Below are 22,304 nucleotides of genomic sequence, written 5' to 3' on the forward strand. Positions count from 1 at the left end.
CACAGAGGGAGATGCTGAAGGATAAAATTGCTTTTACATTCCCAGCATCACTGGCAGGTGCTTAGGGTAAGGTTTGGAAAGAGGAAAAATGCGCTGACCTACCCCCTGTTCCCTCCCCAGCTTCCAGGAACATGTGGCTCTGGGATTTCCTGAGCCTGAGATGGTATCTCTGTTGAGTCATGCTGAGCTTAGCAGACAGTCTCTCCCAAGGATTTGTGTGAGTGCATTTTGACCCCATAATAAATTTGCAGCAGCTACAACATCCTGTGCCAAGGAGGGCCACGGCTTTGTGAAAGGCTGCGTGAGGAACTGCTTTCCTTGGCTTGTCTGAATTTGCTGGGTGAATATAAATATAAATCTGAACCTGCCCATGCAGTGCTACTGGGCAGGGAAGGGCTGAGGAACCCTTCCCTGCTTGTGTGTGTGCCTGCTGACTTACAGGTCACAAACAAACATGGTATATATAATATACACATATATAACATCTGCACATATTTCTCCCTGCAAAACATGGGTTTGCTGATATTCTGAAATTCCTTCTGTGCAAATGACTGCGTTGCTGTGGGCTGCTCACAGCTGGCAGAAGCAGCCCCCTCCCTCCTCACCAGGGTTGGTATCTTTAAGAGCAGTTGTTTCAGAAGAATTAAAGCCACTTGTACCACAGTGTCAATCCCCATTCCTATTGGTTCATTTGGGGAGTATCTTTGGAGGCGGCTCCTCCGTTTCAGCCGTGCCTGGAAGCCAGACCAGATGTGTCCAAAAGCTTGCTGGGGTGTGCCAGTGGTACCCAAATCTGGACCCAGAGTAACCCAACCCCCCGGGCTGTTCTCAGAGAGCTGGTGCAGCAGGTCAGGACAGCGACGACACACCCCACAAGTCCCACAAACCCCACCAAGGGAATTCCTGCCAGACGCCGCAGAAAGCATCTGGTTTTGTCTGTCCCTCTTCCCAGTTAGGCAAGGAGTGAGCCCAGCACGGCCCTGCTGCCAGCTCCTCACCTCCTGGCTCTGCCCGTCAGTCTGTCCTTCCCCTTGGCGCGGCTGCTCACCGCGGGCACTGCCTTGGGGCCAGGGTCGCTCACATTCACCCCGTGGTGTCCTCCACCTGCAAAACAGGTTGGAAATGCCAGGCAAAAGCAGGCACGACCAGCCTGCTGCTTCCAGTCCTCCAGACCCCTGGAGATGTCAACATCCTTGGGTCCCTGGAAAGTACCTCTGGAGTGGGAAGCCTCTGAAGCTGTGTGCATACTGCACATCTGTTTTTTAAAGTCATAAATACAAATTGAGAATTTAGGGTGTTTATTCTGTGGTTTTGTTTTGTTTTTTTTTTATTCCAAATTCCAATTATAGCTTTAAATCTCATTCCTTGGATATAGTCTTCTTTGTGCTGTTCTTGGAAGTCTTGTTCTCCCCTGCACACAGATATGAGAGCAGCCATGTGGTCTGTCCCCAAAAGCCACTCCAAATCTGTGAATGCCTGGAGAGAACTCTCTGCATGAGGAGTATCAGAGGTGCTGGCATTTAGTGGGGTGGCACAAAAGAATCCTGTGGCTTACTCACCTCTGCCATCGGCAGGAAAGGACCTGTGCTGAAATTTCCTTGCATTTCTTCCCCCTGCAAGGACACAGCAAAGGAAGCACCGAAGTGAGTGAGGGTCTGCAATGGACAGGCAGCAGAAAGGCTGATGTTCAAACAGGGTGTCACAAGGGAAAGCTTGGTTCTGCCAGTCCATCTCCTGAGCAACAGGAGTCAGGATGGACTAATGCTAGTAAAGAAGCCAGCATGTGCCCCAGGGATCAGAGATGCTGTGCTCTGGAATAGGATTGCCTCTCAAACCAGTGTTTGGGAAAGGAGACAGGGCTGAGCCTCCGGATGGTGTCGTCCCAGGTTACAGAAGCAAGTGCTGTCCCTGGGAAGGTCCAAAGCTCTAGGAAGGTCCAAAGCTCTAGCACCCAGCTCAAATCCCATCCCCTGAGCCCCCTGCCCAGCCCAGGGAGGGCTGAGCCCCAGCTCAGAGGCATTTGCCCAGGGAAGCAGAGCTTCTCAGCTGACACAGCCCCGGCAGCTGCTGCAGCACTGGGGTGCGCAGGACCAGCGCTCACTAGTGTCAGGACAGAGTCTAGGTGTCCCCTGCCAACCTTTCTTATTGCTGGGATTATCCAAGGCTGGCTCCCCATCCTTAACAAAGTCCTCTTCAAACCTGCAGGTTAAAAACAGGCATTGTCAGACCTGACCATCCTCCCCAGTGTGCAAAGTGTGGGCAGGAGCCCTCAGCCCTTCGGCACCTGCCCATGGGCAAACCTGGGCAGGTTTCTCAGCAGGAGCTGAAGCTGCTGCACCAGCCAGGAGAAACGAGGCTGTAAGGCAATTCTACCCCAAAGGAGAGCCTCCAAAACCTTTACATCAGTACCCACATGTATATGTTAAGTTCTGTGAACTCCCTATAGATGCCTGTAGTGTAGCTGTGCCATGCTCAAATGAAGCTTCCCAAAGCTTCCAAACATAGCCTGAAGTAGCTTTAGGACTTGTCATCTCAGATCAGACTCATCTGGTTCATTTCTAGTCCTGCTTATTTTGTGTTATGACTTTTCTCTTAAAAATTGATATATGAGAGAGCAGCAGGGCTCAGGGCTGTCTTGCCAGCAACACTCAGCACCCACTTAAGACAGTTCACCTCTAATTATTGAGGTCTCAGTGACTGAAAATTGATGTGTTTGGTCCCATTCCTCAGCCAAAGGATTGTCCCACCTACCTGCCCTGCACGAACTGTTCTATCAGCAAACCTTTGTAACATTCCCAAACTCCAAACCCTACCAGAGCCTTATCCTGCTGCAGGTGCCAGGTCATCCTCCAAAGCTCCCTAGGTGGTGTGACCCAGCTGAAGCAGCACAGTCAGGGGGACAGTGATTAAGGCAGGGATGTGTCAGTCCCATTCCCAGCTCTCCCACATTGCTGTCCCCAGCACTGCTCCTGTATCCCACAGGTGGCCCTTTGGGTGACCCCCTCAACCTGCAGCGCCCAAACAGGCTCAGTGTATGGGGTGGGGAGGATTTAGGGACGTTGGACTCTCCTGTGCTTGAAAAGGACAAACAAGCAGGGCAGTGAGAGAACCTGTGGACTGTTACCTGATCCCACATGGTCAGGGGGAGAAAGAGGCAGCAGTGTGGATTTGACCAGGGAGAGGCACAGGACAGCATGGGATCTGCTCGGCAATCAGTATCTGCACCAGATCCCACCACTGGCTTTAGGCCTCTGCAGGCAAACTCCCCTGGCACAGGGAAGGACCTACATGTGCTCTGACTTCTCCACATCCCAAGCCCGCCGCCACTCGCCCTTGGCGTTCTTGTGCCGTGCCAGGCGCTCCAGGTCAATCTGCTCCCTCTCCCTCTTCCAGCGGATGTACTCGGAGCGTTCCCGGCCAGTCATGGGGAAACTCCCGTCTCCAGGGCTCTTCTGCACTGACTTCCCACCATCCTGGGGGAGGGAAAAGAGCTTCTGGTTAATAAAACTGCCTGAAACAGCCCCGTTCAGGGTACTTTGTGCTGTCACCACCAGAAATGCTCAGCAGGATTTAAGAACAACCTGGAGCGAGCTCAGCTCCCCTCTCTGCAGTGCTGTGCACACCCAGGGCTCTGCTTCACTCACACCCCAAATACACCAGTCCTGGGCTTGCTGGCTCTACAGAGAGGAAAACTGAGGCAGGAAGAAGCTACATGGATTGCCTGGAGCCACACTGTAAATCCACAGCCAAATCACAGCAAGCAACCACTCCCTTCCAGGGATATTCACGGAATCACAGACTGGTTTGGATTGGAAGGGACCTTAAAGTTCATCTCGTTGGCCCATCCAACCTGGCGTTGGACACTTCTGGGGATTATGTTCAACAATATAATGATAATTGGTTGCAATGTATTTCTGAGAAGTTGTTCCACTTCATCCAGACTACAGGAAGAGTTTTGACATTTCAAATTATTACAATAACTTTCACCTAAAGCCCTGGATTCTGCCATCTGGACACATTCCTGTTACCTTAAAGAAGTGGGGTGTCACTGCTGTTTCCCTAACCCAAACCACAGTGTTTCCTTGGCTCTTGGAGTGCTATCCAACCTCCAGATCTGGGAAGCAGCTCCCATAAGATGTATTTTTTCATTCTAGATGTTCAGCCCCTGAACCTTTTGGAGCCTGCCCCTGTAATTCCATGTGCAAATGGCCACAGGATGGGTTCACTGCAGTTGTACCTGCAGCCACTTTAACTGTGGGTGTAAATTAGACAGCAGCCTTCACTGCTCATGTGAAGGTTTTAAACCCAAATGTTCTCAGATTTTCCTGGAAAAGCCACTTTGCTAAGGTTTACTTATGGCAAATAGTCAGTTCCTGGAGTGTTTGCAGCAGGGTTTGAGAGGCTGAACTCACATAGAACATGCACCGGGCTGATGAGTCCCCCCAGCCTGAAGACTTTGGCACACTAAAATCTAAGTTATGGCTATGAAATCCTTCACACTGAGAAGGTGGAAAAGGCAGCCAGCCTTCTGTGACCACCAGGCACCCACGGGAGCCCACAGTCACAGAGCTCAGGCCGACCCTGTGCCTATTCCTGGAGCAAAGGGGCTCTTCCCCTTCACTGCTGTCAGGCTCTTGGTTTGTCACTCCTCAAAAATTGAGATCTTAATGAAAAGGCAGTTCAGAGCTTAGGGAGCATGTGGGGGGAGGTATCCCAGCTGTCAGGTTAATGGATGCAGTGGAAACAGGAGCCGGCAGGCCGTGGTGTGTTGTCAGGCAACAGAGCGCAGGGAACAGCTCAGTGCAGAGCCAGTCCTGGGGTGCTAATTACCAGCAGGCAATTCATCACCTCACACACGTGTCCTTCCAGCAGCCGCCCTCAGCCCTTCCCCAGAGAGGAGTTCCCCCCTCAGCCCGTGGGGATGAAAGCGGAGCAGCGGGAGGGCGGCACAGAAAGCCCCGTTACCGAGGTGACCCACCCGCGTGGGCCGGAGCTGGGGTGGCTCCAATGCTCCTCCATCCTGGGCTGGCAGGAGCTGGGGCACCTGAGCCCACGGCCCCGGGGAGAGAGAGAGGAGGCGAACAGAAAGGCAGGGCACAGCAGGGCAAAGCCAGGGCAAGCACGGATCCCTGGGCCGGGGCACCTGGAGAGGCTCCCCCACACTTCCAGCCCCACGGTGGGTCCTGCCAGGATGGATCCTGCCAGGATGGATCCTGATGCACCCATAAAGCCAAAAGTAAGGGCAGGACTGAGGCTGGTGCCACGGTCTCTTGTGGGCCCATGGAGCAGGAAGGGCTGGTCCCTCACCTCAGTGACAGCAGAGCTGTGGTTGGCTGGACCACAGGCCGTCATGTTCCCCTTTCCTGCTCTGGGGGGCTCAGCTGGAATTATTGTCTAGGAGCCCATCTGTGTCCTCCTAATGAATCCTGCTGAGGTGGGGTTATTCCATTTGTGCTCCATTAATTAAAGCATCTGCAGGCTCAGGGGAGCCAGCATGTCTCCAGGCTTTGCATTAAACAGTCAGTGGGAAGGCCTCTGCTTTAATTTACCTCCATCCTCCTCAGCTCCTGCAAAGTGAGGAGCTGTAGCTAATGCGGCCTGAGCTCTTCAATCCACAAGGAAATGGTTTTGGGAGAGGAACCAGCCAGGGCTGTGCTGCCACAGGGGTGAGCATGTTACCCTTCCCTGCAGCTGTGTGAGGGGCTTGAGCAGCCACAAGGCAGGTCCCTGTCACCTTTCCAGCACTGCTTTGCTCTAAGAGTGTCAACTACTTGGTTACATTTCGGATGAGGAGCGGGATGAGCAGTGGGGGCCACATGAGAGCACACTGCTGCTTCACAGAATTACAGGAGGGTTTGGGTCGGAAGGGACCTTAAAGATCACCCTCCTTCAGGACTGTGGTGGGGAGGCACATCCTACTGGTTTCCTCTTCCAAGACAACGGTCCCCCAAAGGGACACAGGTCCCACTCACCTTCCGGTTGTGCTCACTTTCTGGGCCTCTGTCACTGTCTGATCTCCTCTTCTCTGCTGTTCTCCGCTCCTCTGCCTGCAAGAGCACAGACACAGGAGTCATTTCAAGGATTAAGCAAGGACTCCTGGCAGGGGAGCCAGTGCCTGACCCTGTGCCCACCAGGACATGTAAGAACTGCTCAGAAAAGGTCAGCAAAAGAGGAAGGATTGGTTTCTGGGGCCCTGAATCAAGCTGGTATAGAAAAAAAGGGAAATCAGAAAGCAAGAGGTGTGTGAGAAAAGCATTCCCACTGGTCCCTCCCTCCTCCCAAGGGAGAGGCCGAGAGCCGTCCTGTATAGTCCCATTTCTTTCAAAGTCAGACCAAGCTTCAGATTTGGGCCAAAGACACAGCTTGTGATTCAACTGCACAAGATCTGGGATCCCACCTAAGGTGCAGCTAAAAGCCAGCATGGTCAAGCTGGGAGTGATTTTTGTCCTTGGCAAACATGGGTGCCCTTGTACCGGGATCCATCCCTGCTCCCACTGGGTTTACCCATGCTGTCACCTCTCAGCAGAACAGCCTGCAGAGCACAGACATGTGTTAGGAAAGGCTTCCTGCCTGGCTGGATGGCTGCAGGGCCAGGGGAGTGTGGGCTGAGCTGCCATTGTGCAGTGCCAAGCAGAACTGAAACACAAAGAGGAACATGGAGCACGAACTGCCAGCTCAGCCCTTCCAGAAAGCGGCAGCGCGGTGGGATCCAGCCCAGGCTGGAAACAGGACTTTTATTCCAGGCATTTGGCAGCCCCAGGTTTAGTTTTACAGGGTTGGATGCGGGAAACTCAGGATATCAGTCTCAATACCTGCAGCTCTGCCCAATCTCCTAAGGCAACTCATCCTGCTGCTGGCTGTTCCCACATACCCAGTGGGATCACGGAGGGAGAGAGCTGGGGACAGGCTTTTGGGGGCCTGCCCACACACACTAAGTCTGAGGCAGGTGGGAAGTGTGGCCATACAGCCACTGCTCAGGGACACTGCCCTTGGCGCACAACAGCTTCACCGGGCTGACTGGTAGCTCCAGGGTGGATGGAAGCTTGTGAAAACAGATCCTTGGAAATAATGAGGAAAATGGTAGCTATATTGTCCTGGGATTTTTCAGCAAAGATTTTGGGGGTGCTCAGAAAAGCCACTCCTCACCATATCCTGTGTGCAGCAAAAGGGGATATGGTGAAAGATGATACCGAGGATTTATTTCAAAATGTTGCTGTGAAAACTTGTGTCAACAAAAACGCTCCCTCTGGACTCCAAGTCCCCTGCTGGTGCAGCCCCACGAGAAGAACCCTGTAGCAAGGGATCCAACGAGTCTCTGCACCCCAAAACTGAGCATTTACAGAGCGATTAAACAGCAGAAACCTGGAAAGCTTGCTTATTTAGGGAGCTGGCTGGGAGCAAGGTGCAGAGGGGCCTTTAGCCTTAAAGCAGCTGCAAGTGAAACTAGAACTCCTTTTGGAAAGGGGACAAAGGGGTCAGTTACTGCAGGAGAGCGGGAGCCCCTCCATGTGGAGGGGTGTGGGGGGAGACATGGGAGAGAAGGAGCACCGTTTGCCTCCAAAATGCCCAACAGCTTATGACTGATGGGGAAACAGACAGGGAGCTGCAGGGCCGTGTGTGCTCACTGTTCCAGCTGAGCCTGCCTGTCTCCCCCCAGGCTCATGCAAAGAGTGATTCCGTCTGGCCCCTTTACAATGCCCGACTGTGCCCCCAAAGACAGGAACCGGAAAGCCGGAGCATCCGCACAGCCGGAGCGCTGAGCCAAGCCGTGAGTAAGCTGGGGGGAGCAGTGAGCTCTGCCTGCAGCCAGCACAGCTTCCCTCCAGCCCCGGAGCAGCCGGGAGCCAGCCAGTGCCCAGGGAACCCGCAGGGATGGCCCGGGTGAGGGATCGTGCTGCGGCTCGCGGGATACGGGGGAACAGGCAGCTCCTGCATGGCTGGTCAGTGCCGGAGACCTGCATCCCAGAGGCTGTCCTGGAGACCTGCATCCCAGAGGCTGTCCTGGAGACCTGCATCCCAGAGGCTGTCCTGGAGACCTGCATCCCAGAGTCCTGCATTGCGGAGACTGCATCCCAGAGAATGTCCCAGAGCCCTGCATCCCAGGGCTGTCCCGCTCAGAGCACTCGCTCGTCAGTGCCCTCCACAAACCGCTGGGTCACAGGGACACCACACAACCCTCCACCCCTTTGCACCCTCACTCCAAGCCATGCCTTTGGCTTTAGTCTGCAGCTATTTTTGCTTCTCAAAGGGCCTTGTGGAAAATTGAGAAGACCACAGAAATGTAGCTCTTTTGTACCAGGACAGTAGGTCTGAGCCGAGCAGAGAACAGCCGGCTTTGCTCTGGCTCTGGCTCCGGAGCAGATTTCCCATTGTCCTGTTGCCCCAGAGCTGCTGCTCCCCTCTCACCACACACCACAAGGAAGCAAAACATGTTTTTCTCCTTCTTCCTCCTCTCCGCCCCCAAAATTATGAAAAATGACAAGGACATCATCATCCCTCGTGTAACTGTTCCTGCAGAGCAGGGGGAGGGCACAAAAGCCTGAGGCAGAGAGGGAAGATTATGGTTGTTTATCCCAAGGTTTATGCCAGGATTTCTCAGTTTCTCAGCCCAGGGTGAGGCAGAGCCTGCTCTGACCCAGGACAGAGGTCTGTCTGGCCTCCCAACACATATTCCCAGGTACTGTCCCTGGGCAGTGGTGACAGTGCTGGTGCCATTAACCAGCCACGTTCAGCACTGCTTTGTGCTCACAGTTCTCCAAAAGCTTTGACAGGCTTCCACATCTTTGAGCTACTTCACTGTCTTCTTATTTTAAAAATAGGTACTGACAGATGAGTTAAATTAACCTTTTGGTACCCATTTCTCCAGGCACATGTCAGCACCACAACTGGCATTTCTGCTGCGGGAGGAGATTTTTGTAGGAGCTTAGAGCTGGTTTTCCAGTGCTCAGATCCCCCACTGGGCAGGATTTTTGAAACTAGTACACGAGAGGATTTCTTTTTTTCTAACTCTTTTTGAAAAATCTGCCTCCCAATTGTGCTGCCTGAAGGGAGCTAAAGACTTCTCAGCCACCCTTTCTGCCTATTTTCCTCTCCCACCTGCAATGGAAAAGCGAGTGTTTCTCCTGCCACAGGTTTGGTTACTCTCCTGTGCAAGCACTGGAGTCCAACACATCTGCGTTAGTGCCTGAAAGCAGCTTTTGTGTCTCTTGATTACAGTAATTTCTGATACACCATCCTGGGAAACTCTGTTAATAAAAGGACAATTTAAAAGCCCTGAAGCTCTATCAACCACCCACTTAAGAGATGATTTGTAACCTGTTAATTAACCATTGTGCTCTGCTGGTCCTGGGCTGCTGTCTCTCAGCTCTGGCGTATTAATGAGCCTGAAACACTGCCAGAGCATGGAGTGGCTTTTTAGGGCTGAACAGGAGGCACTGTCCCCAGCCCTGCTGCAGGGAGAGCAAATGTGCCAGTGTCCAGGCTACTGAAGGGGGAGTGACGGATGTGATCCTTTCTCCTAGGCCTCTGTGGGAACCCCAAAAGAGCAGGGAACCAGCTGGGGCTTGAGGTGAAAACCCCCAAAGGATGGCCTATGCTGGGATGAATGAGAGGCTGAAAGCTAATCCTTGAATTGGGGGTCCCAGATCAGGTCCTAACACTCAGCTAGACAGATGACAACACTGACCCCCCACCAGGCTCTCCCAGTAGCTGCTCATTCTGGAGATGAAGATGGAGTTTCTCTTTTGGATTAACAACTGATTAAAAGGTAGAAAAGAAAAAGTGGCAAGGAAATGGCGGTTTCCATGGCAGAAGATTAGCAGGAGTGTGCCACTGGAATATGTGCTGCTCAACATGCTCATAAATGGTCTGGAAAAGGAGCTGAAGAGAGGGATGACAGTTTGCTGATGCTACTAAATCATCCAGGGCAAAGAATGTAATTTGCCCGGAAAGAGCTGCAAAAGATCTCTTGACATTGAATGTCTGCATCATAAAATTACAGCTGAAATTCAATAGCAGGAACACAAAATAACTCCCACGGAGGAAATGCCCTCCTTGTGTACACACACAGAGTAACCAGCACTGAGCTCTGCCTAACAGTCAGGGATGATGTTTTGGTGCTATTGTGACCAGTTCTCTGAAAATGTTAGCTCAATTATTTAGCAAAGAAAATGCAAAGTTGTTGGGAGAAGAATAGAGAACAAGCCAAAAACATTGCTGTGTCACTGAGTGTGCCCAGGAGAGCCCACAGCTGGAATACCATGTGTACTTCTGGTCTGCATGTACTGAAAGAATATGGTAAAAATAAGCAAAGCACAAATGGGGATAATGAGAGTGATTGGAAATATAGGACCACGTCCTCGGCAGACATGGCTAAATAGAGGCAGTGTCTTAAGGTTTATGAGGTGGCTGAAGGGAGACCTGACAGGGATCGATAAAATCATTTGTGCTTTGGGAAGTGACCAGGGGATGATCTATGAGCTGCTTCCCATGAAACAGGAACGGCAAATGGAGCTATCAGGGAGCAAGGCTGAAGAGAGAGAAGGGATGGATGTTCCAGCCCAGCACATCACTTAACACTGCAGCTCCTGGCTGCTTGGAAGGGATACAGTTTGGATGGACTCAAAGAAGAAAAAGAGTGCAATTTAGGCAAAGAGAAGCCTATCGAGGAGAATGATGCTGTTCTTTGCAGAGGAGGGCCCTAATTTGTAGGATGGTGAGTGTAGGAGGGGAGGGATGACTACAGGCTTCCCTGGTCTTCTCCTCTTCCCCTGACTCTGTGCTGCTGCTGCAAATGCTCCATGTGCACCACCCCTGTGGCACAGTCATTCCCTGCAGGCTACAGTCATTCCCACAGGCTTTGTACATTTGGTGTTGTTGCCTCTTCAGGCAACAACTGGCTCCCAGTCCCTCCTGGAGAACACATCCCTCTGTAGCACAGATGTGAGACAGACCTGCCTGGACTCAGTTTTCAAGGACCCTCACTGATAGCAAAGAAGTATTTGTTTAAAACACTAATCCCTGACACAGCTTAGGATCAGCTGAAGGGACAGGGTGGGCCAGCCCAAACCTCCCTGGACTCCACCAGCCCAGGCTGGAACCATGTGTGAGATGCCAACGTGACCTGTCACTTCAGGCCCCATCTGCTTCTGTCACTGATCCCGGGAAAAGGTTGCCCAAGTGTGGACAGAAGGAAGCAGCTTGCAGAGGTGACATGAAATCCAGCATTTCACTCCCTTACAGCCACATCCTTTTGTCTCATTGGAAGGATTTGGATTTTGTCCGGGCTGCTGGAGCTGTTGCCTGAGGTGACACAATTAACATGGCAATAGGAAGATATCCTCATTAACCAGGGATGGAACAGGGCCTGATCAGCCCAGGGAAATCACCAGGAACAAGGAATTCTCCTGAGCTCAGCTGGACTCTGAAACATATCCAGCTGGTAACAGCTATTGGAAACTAGAGCTTCAAACACTTTTATAGCTCTTTCTGAATTGTAAGAGGAATCCAAGGACCAACAACAAATACTCCCATGAAAGCCCAATTTAAATAAGCTCATTAAGAGACCCTTCCTGCCCCTCCATTTCCCAGCTGTGGGAGCTGGGCTCTGTGGCAGCCCCAGTGCCTGCTCCCTGCCTCCTGTGCAGCCTGGGACAGCACATTCCCTGGAAGTACGCTGCTTTCCAGGGAGCAGGAGCTTCCCACAGGCTGGAGTGGCTATGCCTAAAGCTCAGTGCCAGAAGCAGGGGACATTTTGTCTGTGCCAGCACAAAGTGTGCTGTGCTCCTTGGAAGTGTTGGTTAACTAGAGTTACATGAAGCCCCTGTGGCTTTCCTGTGCTCCTGACAGATCCTTCTCTTGCTCAGCCAAGGCAATGGAGGACCCAAACAGCTCTGCGTAATCCCTTTCCCTGAAGATATCAGCACTGGCTCCCCCTTGGCACCTCACAGCTTCCCTCACAGCCCACGGCTGCCAGAAGAGTGCCCCAGCTTCAGTGCCACCCTCTGCCACCCACCAGCTGGTGCCCTCATGCACACTCTGAATATCAGGTGCTTTGGGGCCAGTATGAGCAAGGCATCGCCAAACTCCTGTACGTGGACGCTGAGCCTCACATTTCATGTTCCATAATGAAACCAGATGGGAGGTGACCTCTTCCAGGGCTGTCCATACACTTAAAGGAGAGCACAGGATCTGAAGCCAAAATCCAGGCACTGCTCCTGCTGCTCTCTCCTAGCACAGCCCCAGCCTTGATGACCACAGAGACAAGTGTTTTAACAAGCCCAGCAAGAGCAGAAGTGGAGACACTTGTCCTGCACATCACAGAAGCACAATGGACAGCCTCAAGGACCAGGACAGCACAGGCATGGCCAAGTCACTCCCATCATGTCCAAGTTGGTGATTCCCAGACTGAAATGGTAGTCCCCTGTCCCATGGACCTCTGGGGTTACCAGTGGCTCAATCAGGCGGCTCACACGAGGTTTATGGCATCCAAAAAGCTGCTTGGCAGCCATATAGAAGGAGCACTCAGAGCCCAGGTAAGCCCTAAGTGGGGGGAGAAGCTGAAGATGAGTGTGGGCAGCAGCAGCAGATGGTTGGCACTGCCCCAGAGAGGGGGCTGCAGACGTCTCCCAGCATTCCTGGGTGTGTTTGGCAGCCACTCCGAGTGTTATTTTCCTACACAGGCTTTGCTGACCCTGTTTGCTGCAGGCATTCTTTCTTATCTGTGAAAACTCTCCAGGAGGAGAATAGCACATGCCTCCGTGTGTGTAACGAGGAAGGTATTTGCAAAGAACTATTTGAAACACGTTTCAAAGATATGTTTCAAACATCACTCAGCAGGTGATGGCCAGGCACAGCAGGACTTGGGTTCAGAAGCAGATATTGCCCAGCTCTGTTGAGGTTTAAGTCGTGCAGTGAGTCAGGAGGACACTGCTCCTGCCCCAGTCTGCTGTGTGGCCCCAAAAAGAAGCTGGCAAGAGAGAGAAGGTGAGATTCATGCCCCATATCTGGCAGTGATTTCATCAGTCCTCCCAAAACAGCATCTCTCTATGGATCCAGTGTCTCCACACTATTAACACACAGTCTCTCCCAGCCCCCTGTGGCTGGGCCCTCCTCATGCCAGCAGAACAAGTGGATGCCACGGCTCGGTTACAGCCACGTACCTTTTCCTTGTTATCCATGGTGATGGCAATCTGCATCCTCCTGCCCCGCCGGAAAGCCACCAAGTGGTCAGTGTCCTCCTCGCCCAGCTCTGGCACCCGGCCCGGGCCGGGGAAGCTCTCGGCACGTTTCTCACTGACGATCCGCTTGCCCTGGGGGGACAGGATGAGTTAGGGACACCTCCAACAGCCTTCCTTGGACAGTGGCCATCCCAGGCTTCAAAGGATCCAGGGCTGGCAGAACAGAAAATGAGCTGGGCAGTCAGTCCCCTCGGCTTACAGAGCTGCCACCCCACTCGAAGGCACCTGGGATGTTACATTACGGAGGTGTGTTTAGCTGGGCACAGCACAGGCAGGGGGGGATTTACCTTGCAGCACGGACACTGCTGGATGGTTTTATTTTCAGCTTGCATTTGTGTCTTTGAAACAAATGTGAAGTTGTCCCCACCTCACACACAATAAAATGTGAGGCTACCTCGGAGCAGAAGCTGAGAGGGTGGAAGAGGAAGGGAACAGTGGAGTTCTCCCCAACCTTGCCCACAAAGCAGTTACTCCCCTGAAGTGTATTAACACTCAATAATTTATCATTTCATAGTCATTGTGTGTTCATATTTCTGGAATGATTTATTCAGCAGTGGAATAGTTTAGGAAACTGATATATAAACTCCTTGAGCAAGGGCAGTTCCCCCTCTCAGATATTATTTCCAGCTGTTCGTATCAGCGTCATGACTTCCCTGCATGGATTTCCATATGGTTCCTATTTTGTTAATGATCTTTGTTGCTGGCTGAGTCCCTGCCAATGCCCTCAACCATCACTTCCACAACATGAGCACATCATTTGTGCAAAAAGACATACTTCTTCTCATTTAAAAGTATCATCTTTCAGGTCAATCGTGTGCCTTTTTATTTTTGCCTTACAAGGAAATGAGAGACTTACTATGTCATCTCCATCATTACCTCTGATCTTTTTCTTTTCTCTTCATCTGTATGAAGTCTGTTCAATTTTACCAGGGATAAAGGAACCTCAGCAGCCTCCCTCTGTAAAGGATGGTGTGTTTTCCTGTTTTCCTCCTTGGGATTCCACGCATACTGGAATATTGATTTTAAAGGAGCTCAAAATCTCCAAGGAAACTTCAGTGAAACTTGGGAACTCTTTGTTGCTACGAACTTGGTTTCAAAAACAAACAGCACACCCTGACCTCTGATTTGTAGTGAAGACTTGCAATCAAAGACTCTGCCATGACATATGATACCAAGAAGGCTCACATTAGCCTCATCTCCCCTCAGCTCTGCCAGGAGTGCAGATGTTGGCGTGGAGGGAGCCTTGCTGTGCACAGCCTCCGTCAGCACAACCTTTTTTATGGCTTCTTAGTCATCGAACCTCCTAACACATGAGAAATGTCTGAGGAGACACTGCAGGATTTCCAGCAGCAGAGCCTCAGCCTCTGGTTTATTCATCTTTCACATCTGGGTGATTTTGGCAGCCCAGCAGAGGATGCAGGGGAAAGGAGGAGTGGTCCCTGCGCTGCTGATGGTCCTGCCTGTCCCAGCTGTGTGGACACGGTGGGAACCTTGTTACACATCCCCTTGAGGATGTACAGCTCTACTTTTGGGTTCCAGCTGCAGCTCCTAACAAGTTTTGCTGCCCTCGGGACGACCTTTGCCGTTTCTGCTTTTCTTGCACTAAGTGAAGCCATATGTTGGGTTCAAAGCAAGGACGTGCTGCCGAGGTGTCCTGTGCCATTTTAGCACCGTCCGTGCCGATCTCTGTGTCGGGGTCAAGGCAGGCTCCTGCTCTGACATCTGTGAGCCAGCCCTAGAGATGGCAAGGTCTGTTCCTGAGGCAGAAAAAGCTGATCGTTTCAGGATGGAGCACAACTCGTTTGGCATCTGCCACAGGCAGACGAGTGGGTGTCACAACGTGACAGGCGGCTGCGACACTGCAGCCGAGGCAGGGACTGCCTGGTCCCTACACTACGGTCACACTGGAGGTTTCAGGGCCCCTCTGTTCTGAGAAAAAAACAGAATTTCCCCCCTCACATCAGGAGAGGGTTTGGCTGTGCTGGAATGAGATTTCATTTGAACGGGATGTTCACGCTCCTGGTGCTCTGTCTGGAACAAAGGGAATGAGAGGCCTCTGTCCCTTTCTCCTGAAAAATCATTTGGAAAGGTGCATTTTTTCCCAAGCGATTCAGTTCCTTCAAGGTAACATAAAATGACTTTCTAATGGCACAGTGACTGTGGCCTATTTCTCCCTGGAAAGAAAGGGTAACTAGGTCACTGGGAAACAAATGAACAGGCATTCGAGGCACAAAATCAGGAAAACATTTCCAAGCTGCCTCAGAGGGAGAAAACAGCTCCTGCCTTTTGCTGACAGCCAAGGTTTGCAGCACTCCTGCCCCAAAGTCCGGGGCAGCAGGAAGGGTGGGGCTTCTCTTCCTTATCCCGGGGAATGGCTTTGGATTGGACCTCAGTGCCACAAACCCACACGTCACTGTGTCTAAAAGGGGACCCATGGGAGCACCACTTGCTGCCACCCTTTCCTTTTCCCAGCGCTGCTGTGACAGAGACAGGAATCATTATGTCTGGATGCACAGATTCCACAAGGAATGGGGCAGTGCCCAGGAGGGGATGTTTCAGGATTTAAAAAATGTTTTCAATTACTTTTGCCTTTTCACACAATTTTTAATTAAGTCTGCAAATACTGGGTCACACTTCCTGCCCATCTCATTGGCAGCTGAAAGCGACATTCATCTCACTCTGTTTTTCCTTCTACATTCAGGATGTTCTGGAATGCAGTATCAGGGAGAAATGATGCTGCTTTTACCACCAAGCATCACTGCCTCCCTGGGAATAGTTGGGGAATAATGCAGCTAAATCTGCCTGAGCTCCCACTTGTTTCCAACCCCTTTCCAATCACAGCAACACAGTTTAACACCAGAGTGGCTCAGAAGGGCAAGGAGGTGACTGATCCCTCAGAAAGGGACCTGGCTACCCGTGGGTGGGTGTGGGGAGCCGCCAGAGGGGTTAGCAAGGCCCAGGGTCTGATCCCTGGGAATCAGAAATGGGAAGGGAAGTGTGTGGCAATCCGAAATGAAAACTGAGGCTGTGCTGAAGGTTTGAGAAATGAGAGAAAAGGAGCAGGAAGGGAACTATTCCCTTTGGATGTGACATGCTGAGCACAAAGCTCAAGTGAGAGGCAGAACACAAGCCCCTTTGTAAGTCAAGAGGCCACAGTGTAAGTGGAATCCTCCTCCCTGCTCACCTTTGCTTTGTTGTCCATGGTAACAGCCAGCTGCATCCTCTTCCCCATCCTGAATGTGAACATATGATCTGCTTCCTCCTCCTCCTCCTCCTCACTGCCAATGCCGAACCCAGGGCTCGTAGGACAGGGGCTTGCCCATTTCTCACTCACCACCCTTTTGTCCTGGAAAACGAACACTTCTGTTAGCAAATCCAGGCCCTTGGCTCGGGGATTCGATTCCCTTCCCCAAACACACCTGCACACAAGCGGGGAGGTGGCTGCAGAACAGGCAGACCTTGCCCCAGGGAAGTTCCCGGTGCCCGGCAGGGTGCCGTGACATTCCTGGAGAACAAGGGGCTCCTTGTCTGCTCAGCAGCAAAACCCACAATTACAGCGGGGCTGAAAAGTCCTTTGCACTTACAAATCTGACATTTCAGACTAAAATGCCAGAGTTATGGGAAACAAATGTCATCCTCAGCTCTTTGTGCCACACTCTGAGTTAGCTCGGGAAAGCCTAAGTCCTGCTGGAGGTGGCCTTGGAAGTCAAGAGGATGGCTGAGGGTGGTGCTCACCATCGGGAGGGCTGGGCTATCTTGTCCATAGTGTTCAGTCTGGGTAATTGCATCTTTCAGGTCCTGTATGAGAGAAAAATGTGTGCAGCAGCAGCACACCCCGGGAGAGGCGAGGGCCAGGCCGGGGTGGGAAGGGAGCACTGGTCCAGATCCAAGAACCCAGGAATGCTGGAAGGAGGCTGGGCAGACTCAGTGGGCTCCATGTGAGCCCTGGCAGAGGAGCTGGCCCAGGGGTGAAGGCAGAAGTGGCCGGTGGCTTCCCAGGCCCCACGCTGCCAGGCTGGGTGGACAGGGCTTGTCAGACACAGATTTGGCTCAGTTAGGATGGAAGCCTGGAACTCGCAGCTCAGGGCCACCTGCTTTGTTCACTCCCAAAGCCTAAGGAGACCATGAATTTCCTATGGCATTCCTGATGCCTCCAGTGACACACACACCGTTGATACGCTCTGCCTACGGATTTGCAATGATGCTGACACCTGAGACCTGTCCAGGACTGTGTGCCTGTTCACACACCCATCCATCTGCCTGGTAACTCTGCCTGCATGGGTACAAGTGCCTGGGCACAGCTGGAAATGTATGTGCAGCACCTAAAATCACTCTGAGCACACACCTCTGCAGAGTTTCCCCTCCCTTTTCAGGGCTTAGGAACTGTGTCCTGTGCCTCAAAGGGCTTTGCTGTGGAGTCTCTCTCTCTGAAATGTCCCTTTGCTGTGGCAGGACTGGAGTGAGAGCTGGTCTGTCGTGAAGGAAAGGCAGCACTTACGTTGTGAGCTTTGGTGATGGTAATAGTGAGTCCATCCTGCTTGGGTCTCCTGGAGGTAACAGCCATTCCCTCCTGCTCTGCTCGCTTTTTGTCCTCTTCTATTTCCTGAAACACAGATCTCACCTTACCACCAGCCTGTCCCTGGATGTCTACGGATGTTGTTTGTTTTCCTGTTTAGGAGTTCTGCTAAACAGACACACCTCCCCCTCTAAGAGGGAGTGGCCCAACTTGTGTCCCAGCTGTGGGACACAGACAGAGGAAGGTGGCAGGGGGAGAGGAGATGCTGCAGCACTGAGGCATCAGTGTCTGTTCTCCAAAGCATCTCAGGAGCCGTAGCCAAAGGCAGAGCTGTGCCCACCTGCTCTGGTATTTGTATAACAAAGTCATGCTGATAGTGCTGACAATCTTTACACTGCGAGCTGAGGACCCCAAGTCAGAGCTGGGGAAGGGAAGGACCTGTGGACTCACCTGGTACCTTCGGATCAGCGCTTCGTTCTTTTTCCGCAAGGCCAAGATTTTCTTATCGAGCTCAACATCTTTCTGCTCTTTCTTCCTTAACACGACATCATCCACAGCAGCATCCTGGAAAGACAAGGAGCAAAGTTCTCCTCAGTCATCACAGCAACAGGATGAAACCTGCTCCTTCTGTCTGGACAGGGTGGGAAGTGGAAGAATCCTTCCCCACCACTTCTCCCTGACTTTTTCCTGACAGAACTGATCTTTTTTTTTCTTATAGTTTTTGTTTAGCAGTGAGGTAGTTTGAGCAAAAAGCTGCTGGCCCACTTTGATGGCTATCAGTAGGCTGCAGGGTTAACATCCTGCTTAGCTGCATGCAGTAAATGATCCTCCCCTTTGGCTGTTCTCAGGCACAGGTTCAGATGTCCTCCACAGACATTCAGAGCACCTTGGTTACCAGAGGGGATCACAATTGGGAGTTTTTACAATTCTAGTGACAACAGTGTCTAATGAAAATTAATGCTGATGAGGATCTCTGCAGGACACCTCTGTCCAGGTGGGACAACAGGGGCATTTAAACCACCTCCACACATTTTCCTGTTGGACAATGGAGTTTTGTCAAGATCTGCGGGAGAAAGACTGGCTTTTCCATTGCCCTTCATCACTGGGTACACAGCAGGTGAGCAGATTGCCTGTGTGGGTGGATACACTTCCATGGGCATTTTGCAAGGCTGATTAAAGCCAAATTCAGTGTTTACCTGAACAGAAGCTGTTCTGGGAGCACTAAATTGGCGGGTTTGCTGTTTGCTGAGTGCTGGGGTGTTGGCTGCTGAGGGTGGGATCAAAGTGGTGCCTGCCCTCAAACACACCCCTTTCATCTTCAAATTCCTTTGAAGGAGGACTGGCAGAGCTGCCAGATCGGGAAGAATTTAAAAATTCCTGCAAAGACTGTATTTTTGCTCTTCTCTTTCCAAAGCAAAAGATGGAAAACACCTGTCAGGCCGTTCTCCCTCTGCCCATTTGTCAGCATTTTGTCTATGCTGCAACAGGACTGCTGTCAGGGGGAGGAGGGTCTTTCCACTTCCAGCTGGAAACAAGTTACTGGAAGGAAAGTTTTGCTGGTGTTCAGCACTTCTCCTGGCCTTTATTAACGAGGCCATGAAGGTGTTTCTCTCTGCACAACCTGTTTCAGCAAATGCTGGGGCTGTGGCCGGGCGGTGGCCCCGTGGCCGAAGCGCCGAGCGGAGCCCACGCCGGGCTCCAGGGGCTCACCCATTGTCCACTTCAGCCCAGTCAGCATTTGCTCGTCTGCTGCCGGCCGGGAGCAGGGGCCGTGCCCTCTGCTCCGCTTCTGGAACAAACCCGCCGGCCCAGCCCGTGCTCCGGCTGATGCTCGGGATGGAAAGTGGCCCCACCGTGCCCTCCCCGGCGTAAAGCTCTTCCGGGGAGCCAAGGTGCCCGTATGTCACCGCGGCTGAGTTATAAATGGCTTTGGCAGCACAAACGTGCGATGGCTTTGAATCAGCAAGCGGCTGAACCCAAAGCCTCCCCAACAGCAGGGCAGAGCCGCAGAACGAGAGGCCTCATTCTATTGCAAATAAAAATGTCACAAAAGGAGCAAATGGAAAGCTCTCGGCTTCGTGCTTCAATGGAATGACGACAGCCCGCTGTGTCCCAGCCCCTCTCCCCAGTGGCACACACTGGCTACGCAGCTCCTCGGGGGCTGGAGGGACGCTCCGCTCCACACTGTCTGTGCGTGTAGTGCTTTCCCACACACTTCCACGATCGCCTGCCTCTGCAGCGAGGCCTTGGAGGCAGCAGGCTTGGGAGAGCGAGCAAGGCAGGGGGCGGGGGGCAGGGAAAGGAGAGAGGAGCAGGGCCCTTACTAACACTCTCCTGCGTAAGCAAATGCATCCGCTCTTTTCAAGAAATATCCTTTTCCTTGACAGCCGCAGCTGAAACCCTCGCTGGGACAGACACCATCCAGCACTGCCCGCGTTTCTGTTTGTTATCTACCTCCCGGCAGGCACATTGTCCTGAGCCGGCCACCGCACCCTGCCCCAGTGAGGGACGCAAAGCCCAGCACCCAAAATGCGCCCCCAGCACCGTCCCCGTGGTGCAGCACGGCTGTTTGCTCCCCTGCCTGCTGGCAGCCAGGCGAGGCAAGGCAGCAAGAAAGCGACAGCCACCGCAAGGCCACCCTGCAGGGTGTGCGAGTCCTTGCGTGGCCCCTGGGGTGAGGGACCCCGGCCCCGCGCCCCTCCCAGGCCCCGCGCGGGCGGCACTCACAGCTCGGTGCATGTTGGACATCGGCGCAGCCCGGCGGATTCCAGAGCAGAGCTAAAAGAGGAGAGCCATCAGACGGCCTTTCTCAGCACTGGTTGCACAGCATACAAGATCATGTTTTGATTACAAAAGCCTCGTCTGGGCTCACAGCCAAGAGCACTGGCTGCCTAATATACCAAGCACAGACAGGGTTTGGAGTGCCTGTGTCCTCCTCTCCAATCTCACTCTCTTTTTAAAAGAAACACTCCCCCTTTTCCCCCCTCCTGACTCCTTTTAACTTCCTGATGCCACAAGCCCTTGTTCAAAGTGGGAAAAGCCGGGTGAACAATGTGGGATGGCTCAGGCAAACAGCTTGGCTTGGCTGCGTGGCCATTCACGGGGTCGTTGTTTGTTATGCATGGCTGGCTGCACGCCTGGCGGGTGGCGAATATCTGGGGTCCTGCGTGTCTTGTGAGCGCCAGTGTGTGCACGAGCCTTCCCTGGAAAACAGGGCTCAGACTTGCCTTTTTCTGTTTAATTTCAGCATTCTCCAGGAATGATTTCTCTGCTGTTATACTGGGCCTGTCCTTCAGGAGGGAGCAGAGGAGTGCTGTGGGGTGGGCATCACCAGCTGGCACGATGCAGGAAGCACATGGCCAAAGGAGAGGGACCCTCCTAAGTCCCTGTCTGAAAGCTGCCAGAATCACCCCCAGAAGAGTCCCAGCAGCAGGGGAACAGCATTCAGCTGCTGGGACTTGGGTTTCCACATGAACCCTTGTCTCACCATAGAATGTCCTGAGTTGGAAGGGACCCACAAGGATCACTCAAGTCCCATTCCTGGCCCTGCTCAGCCCCAACAATCCCACCCTGTGCCTGAGAGCGTTGTCCAAACGCTCCTTGAGCTCTGGCAGTCTTGGGGCCGTGACCACTGTCCTGGGGAGCCTGTTCAGTGCCTGACCACCCTCTGGGGGAAGAACCTTTTCCTGAGATCCAACCTAACCCTGCCCTGGCAGAGCTCCAGCCATTCCCTGGGGTCCTGACGCTGGTCACCAGAGCAGAGTTTGGTGCTGCCCCTCCACTGAACCTCAGGAGGAGCTGCAGACAGCCATGAGCTCTGCCCTCAGTCTCCTCCAGGCTGAACAAACCAAGTGACCTCAGCTGTGTGTCCTGGCCGTGTGCTGCATCCTCCCTCAGCGCACACTGGCTGCCCTTTCCCTCAGTCCTGAGGAACCCAGATCGAGAGAGAGGCCAACAGGAGATGAAAGCACACCAGGGAAGCTCTTGTCACCCGAGGACTGATGCACACCCCAACCTGAATGTGGGCCCTGCTATGTTCACATGTTAAACAACCTAAGGAGGCCCACTGCAGGTACTTGTCCTCTCTAACACCTTTGAGCAGGTCATCTGCTCACAAAATCCAAGAAGTTTGGCCGGAAACCCAGAGTGGTTCAAGGGAAACCTGCAAAAGACTTTGCAGAACTTGGAGTCTGGTTCCTCCTCTGTGCATGACTCAGGCTGTTGGAGATCAGGGCTAAGGCACTAAGGAGCTGGAAGCACAGCTTAGTACAAGCGCTTGGAGGGACAGACTGACCCATATTAATTAGTAGCTACTTAAATGATGAAAGAAAATTGAAACCATTTCCAAGGCAGTGCCTCCAGATTCAGGCTTGATGAAGGAAATGAAGACTGCTGTGTGTGGAAAACTGGGGAAAAGATGCAAGAGCTTTGCTAGAGCCCAAGTCCTTGTCAGGAGCTTTGTGGTGGACACAGCAGTGCAGGAGGTGCAGAGTCATGAGGAGCTTTTCCTTGCCCTGGGAACACAGGGCTGCCTTGGGTTTGACTTTGGC

The 22,304-nt window shown here is 52.6% G+C and overlaps 1 protein-coding gene across 3 annotated transcripts in view; it reads right to left on the reverse strand.

The window, feature by feature from the left end:
- CCDC9B (coiled-coil domain containing 9B) overlaps nt 1–20,730 on the reverse strand; it is a 29,479-nt gene extending 8,749 nt beyond the window's left edge. For 2 of the 3 annotated variants that reach the window (XM_018083384.2, XM_018083382.2), the window contains exons 1-11: nt 20,482–20,730; nt 18,205–18,318; nt 17,737–17,841; nt 16,974–17,036; nt 16,423–16,584; nt 13,161–13,310; nt 5,973–6,047; nt 3,289–3,473; nt 2,138–2,199; nt 1,560–1,613; nt 999–1,104 (exon numbers count right to left, since the gene is read on the reverse strand). In XM_018083384.2, the coding sequence (XP_017938873.2) occupies nt 999–1,104; nt 1,560–1,613; nt 2,138–2,199; nt 3,289–3,473; nt 5,973–6,047; nt 13,161–13,310; nt 16,423–16,584; nt 16,974–17,036; nt 17,737–17,841; nt 18,205–18,318; nt 20,482–20,502 (1,097 nt within the window). In that variant the 5' untranslated portion in view covers nt 20,503–20,730. The remainder of the gene's footprint in view (nt 1–998; nt 1,105–1,559; nt 1,614–2,137; nt 2,200–3,288; nt 3,474–5,972; nt 6,048–13,160; nt 13,311–16,422; nt 16,585–16,973; nt 17,037–17,736; nt 17,842–18,204; nt 18,319–20,481) is intronic. The other variant, XM_018083383.2, reaches the window with a different exon arrangement.
- Nucleotides 20,731–22,304: the final 1,574 nt, after the last annotated feature.

The sequence above is a fragment of the Manacus vitellinus genome, unplaced genomic scaffold, assembly GCF_001715985.3.
Source record: "Manacus vitellinus isolate BGI_N305 unplaced genomic scaffold, ASM171598v3 scaffold_63_pilon, whole genome shotgun sequence".
Classification (NCBI taxonomy): domain Eukaryota; kingdom Metazoa; phylum Chordata; class Aves; order Passeriformes; family Pipridae; genus Manacus; species Manacus vitellinus.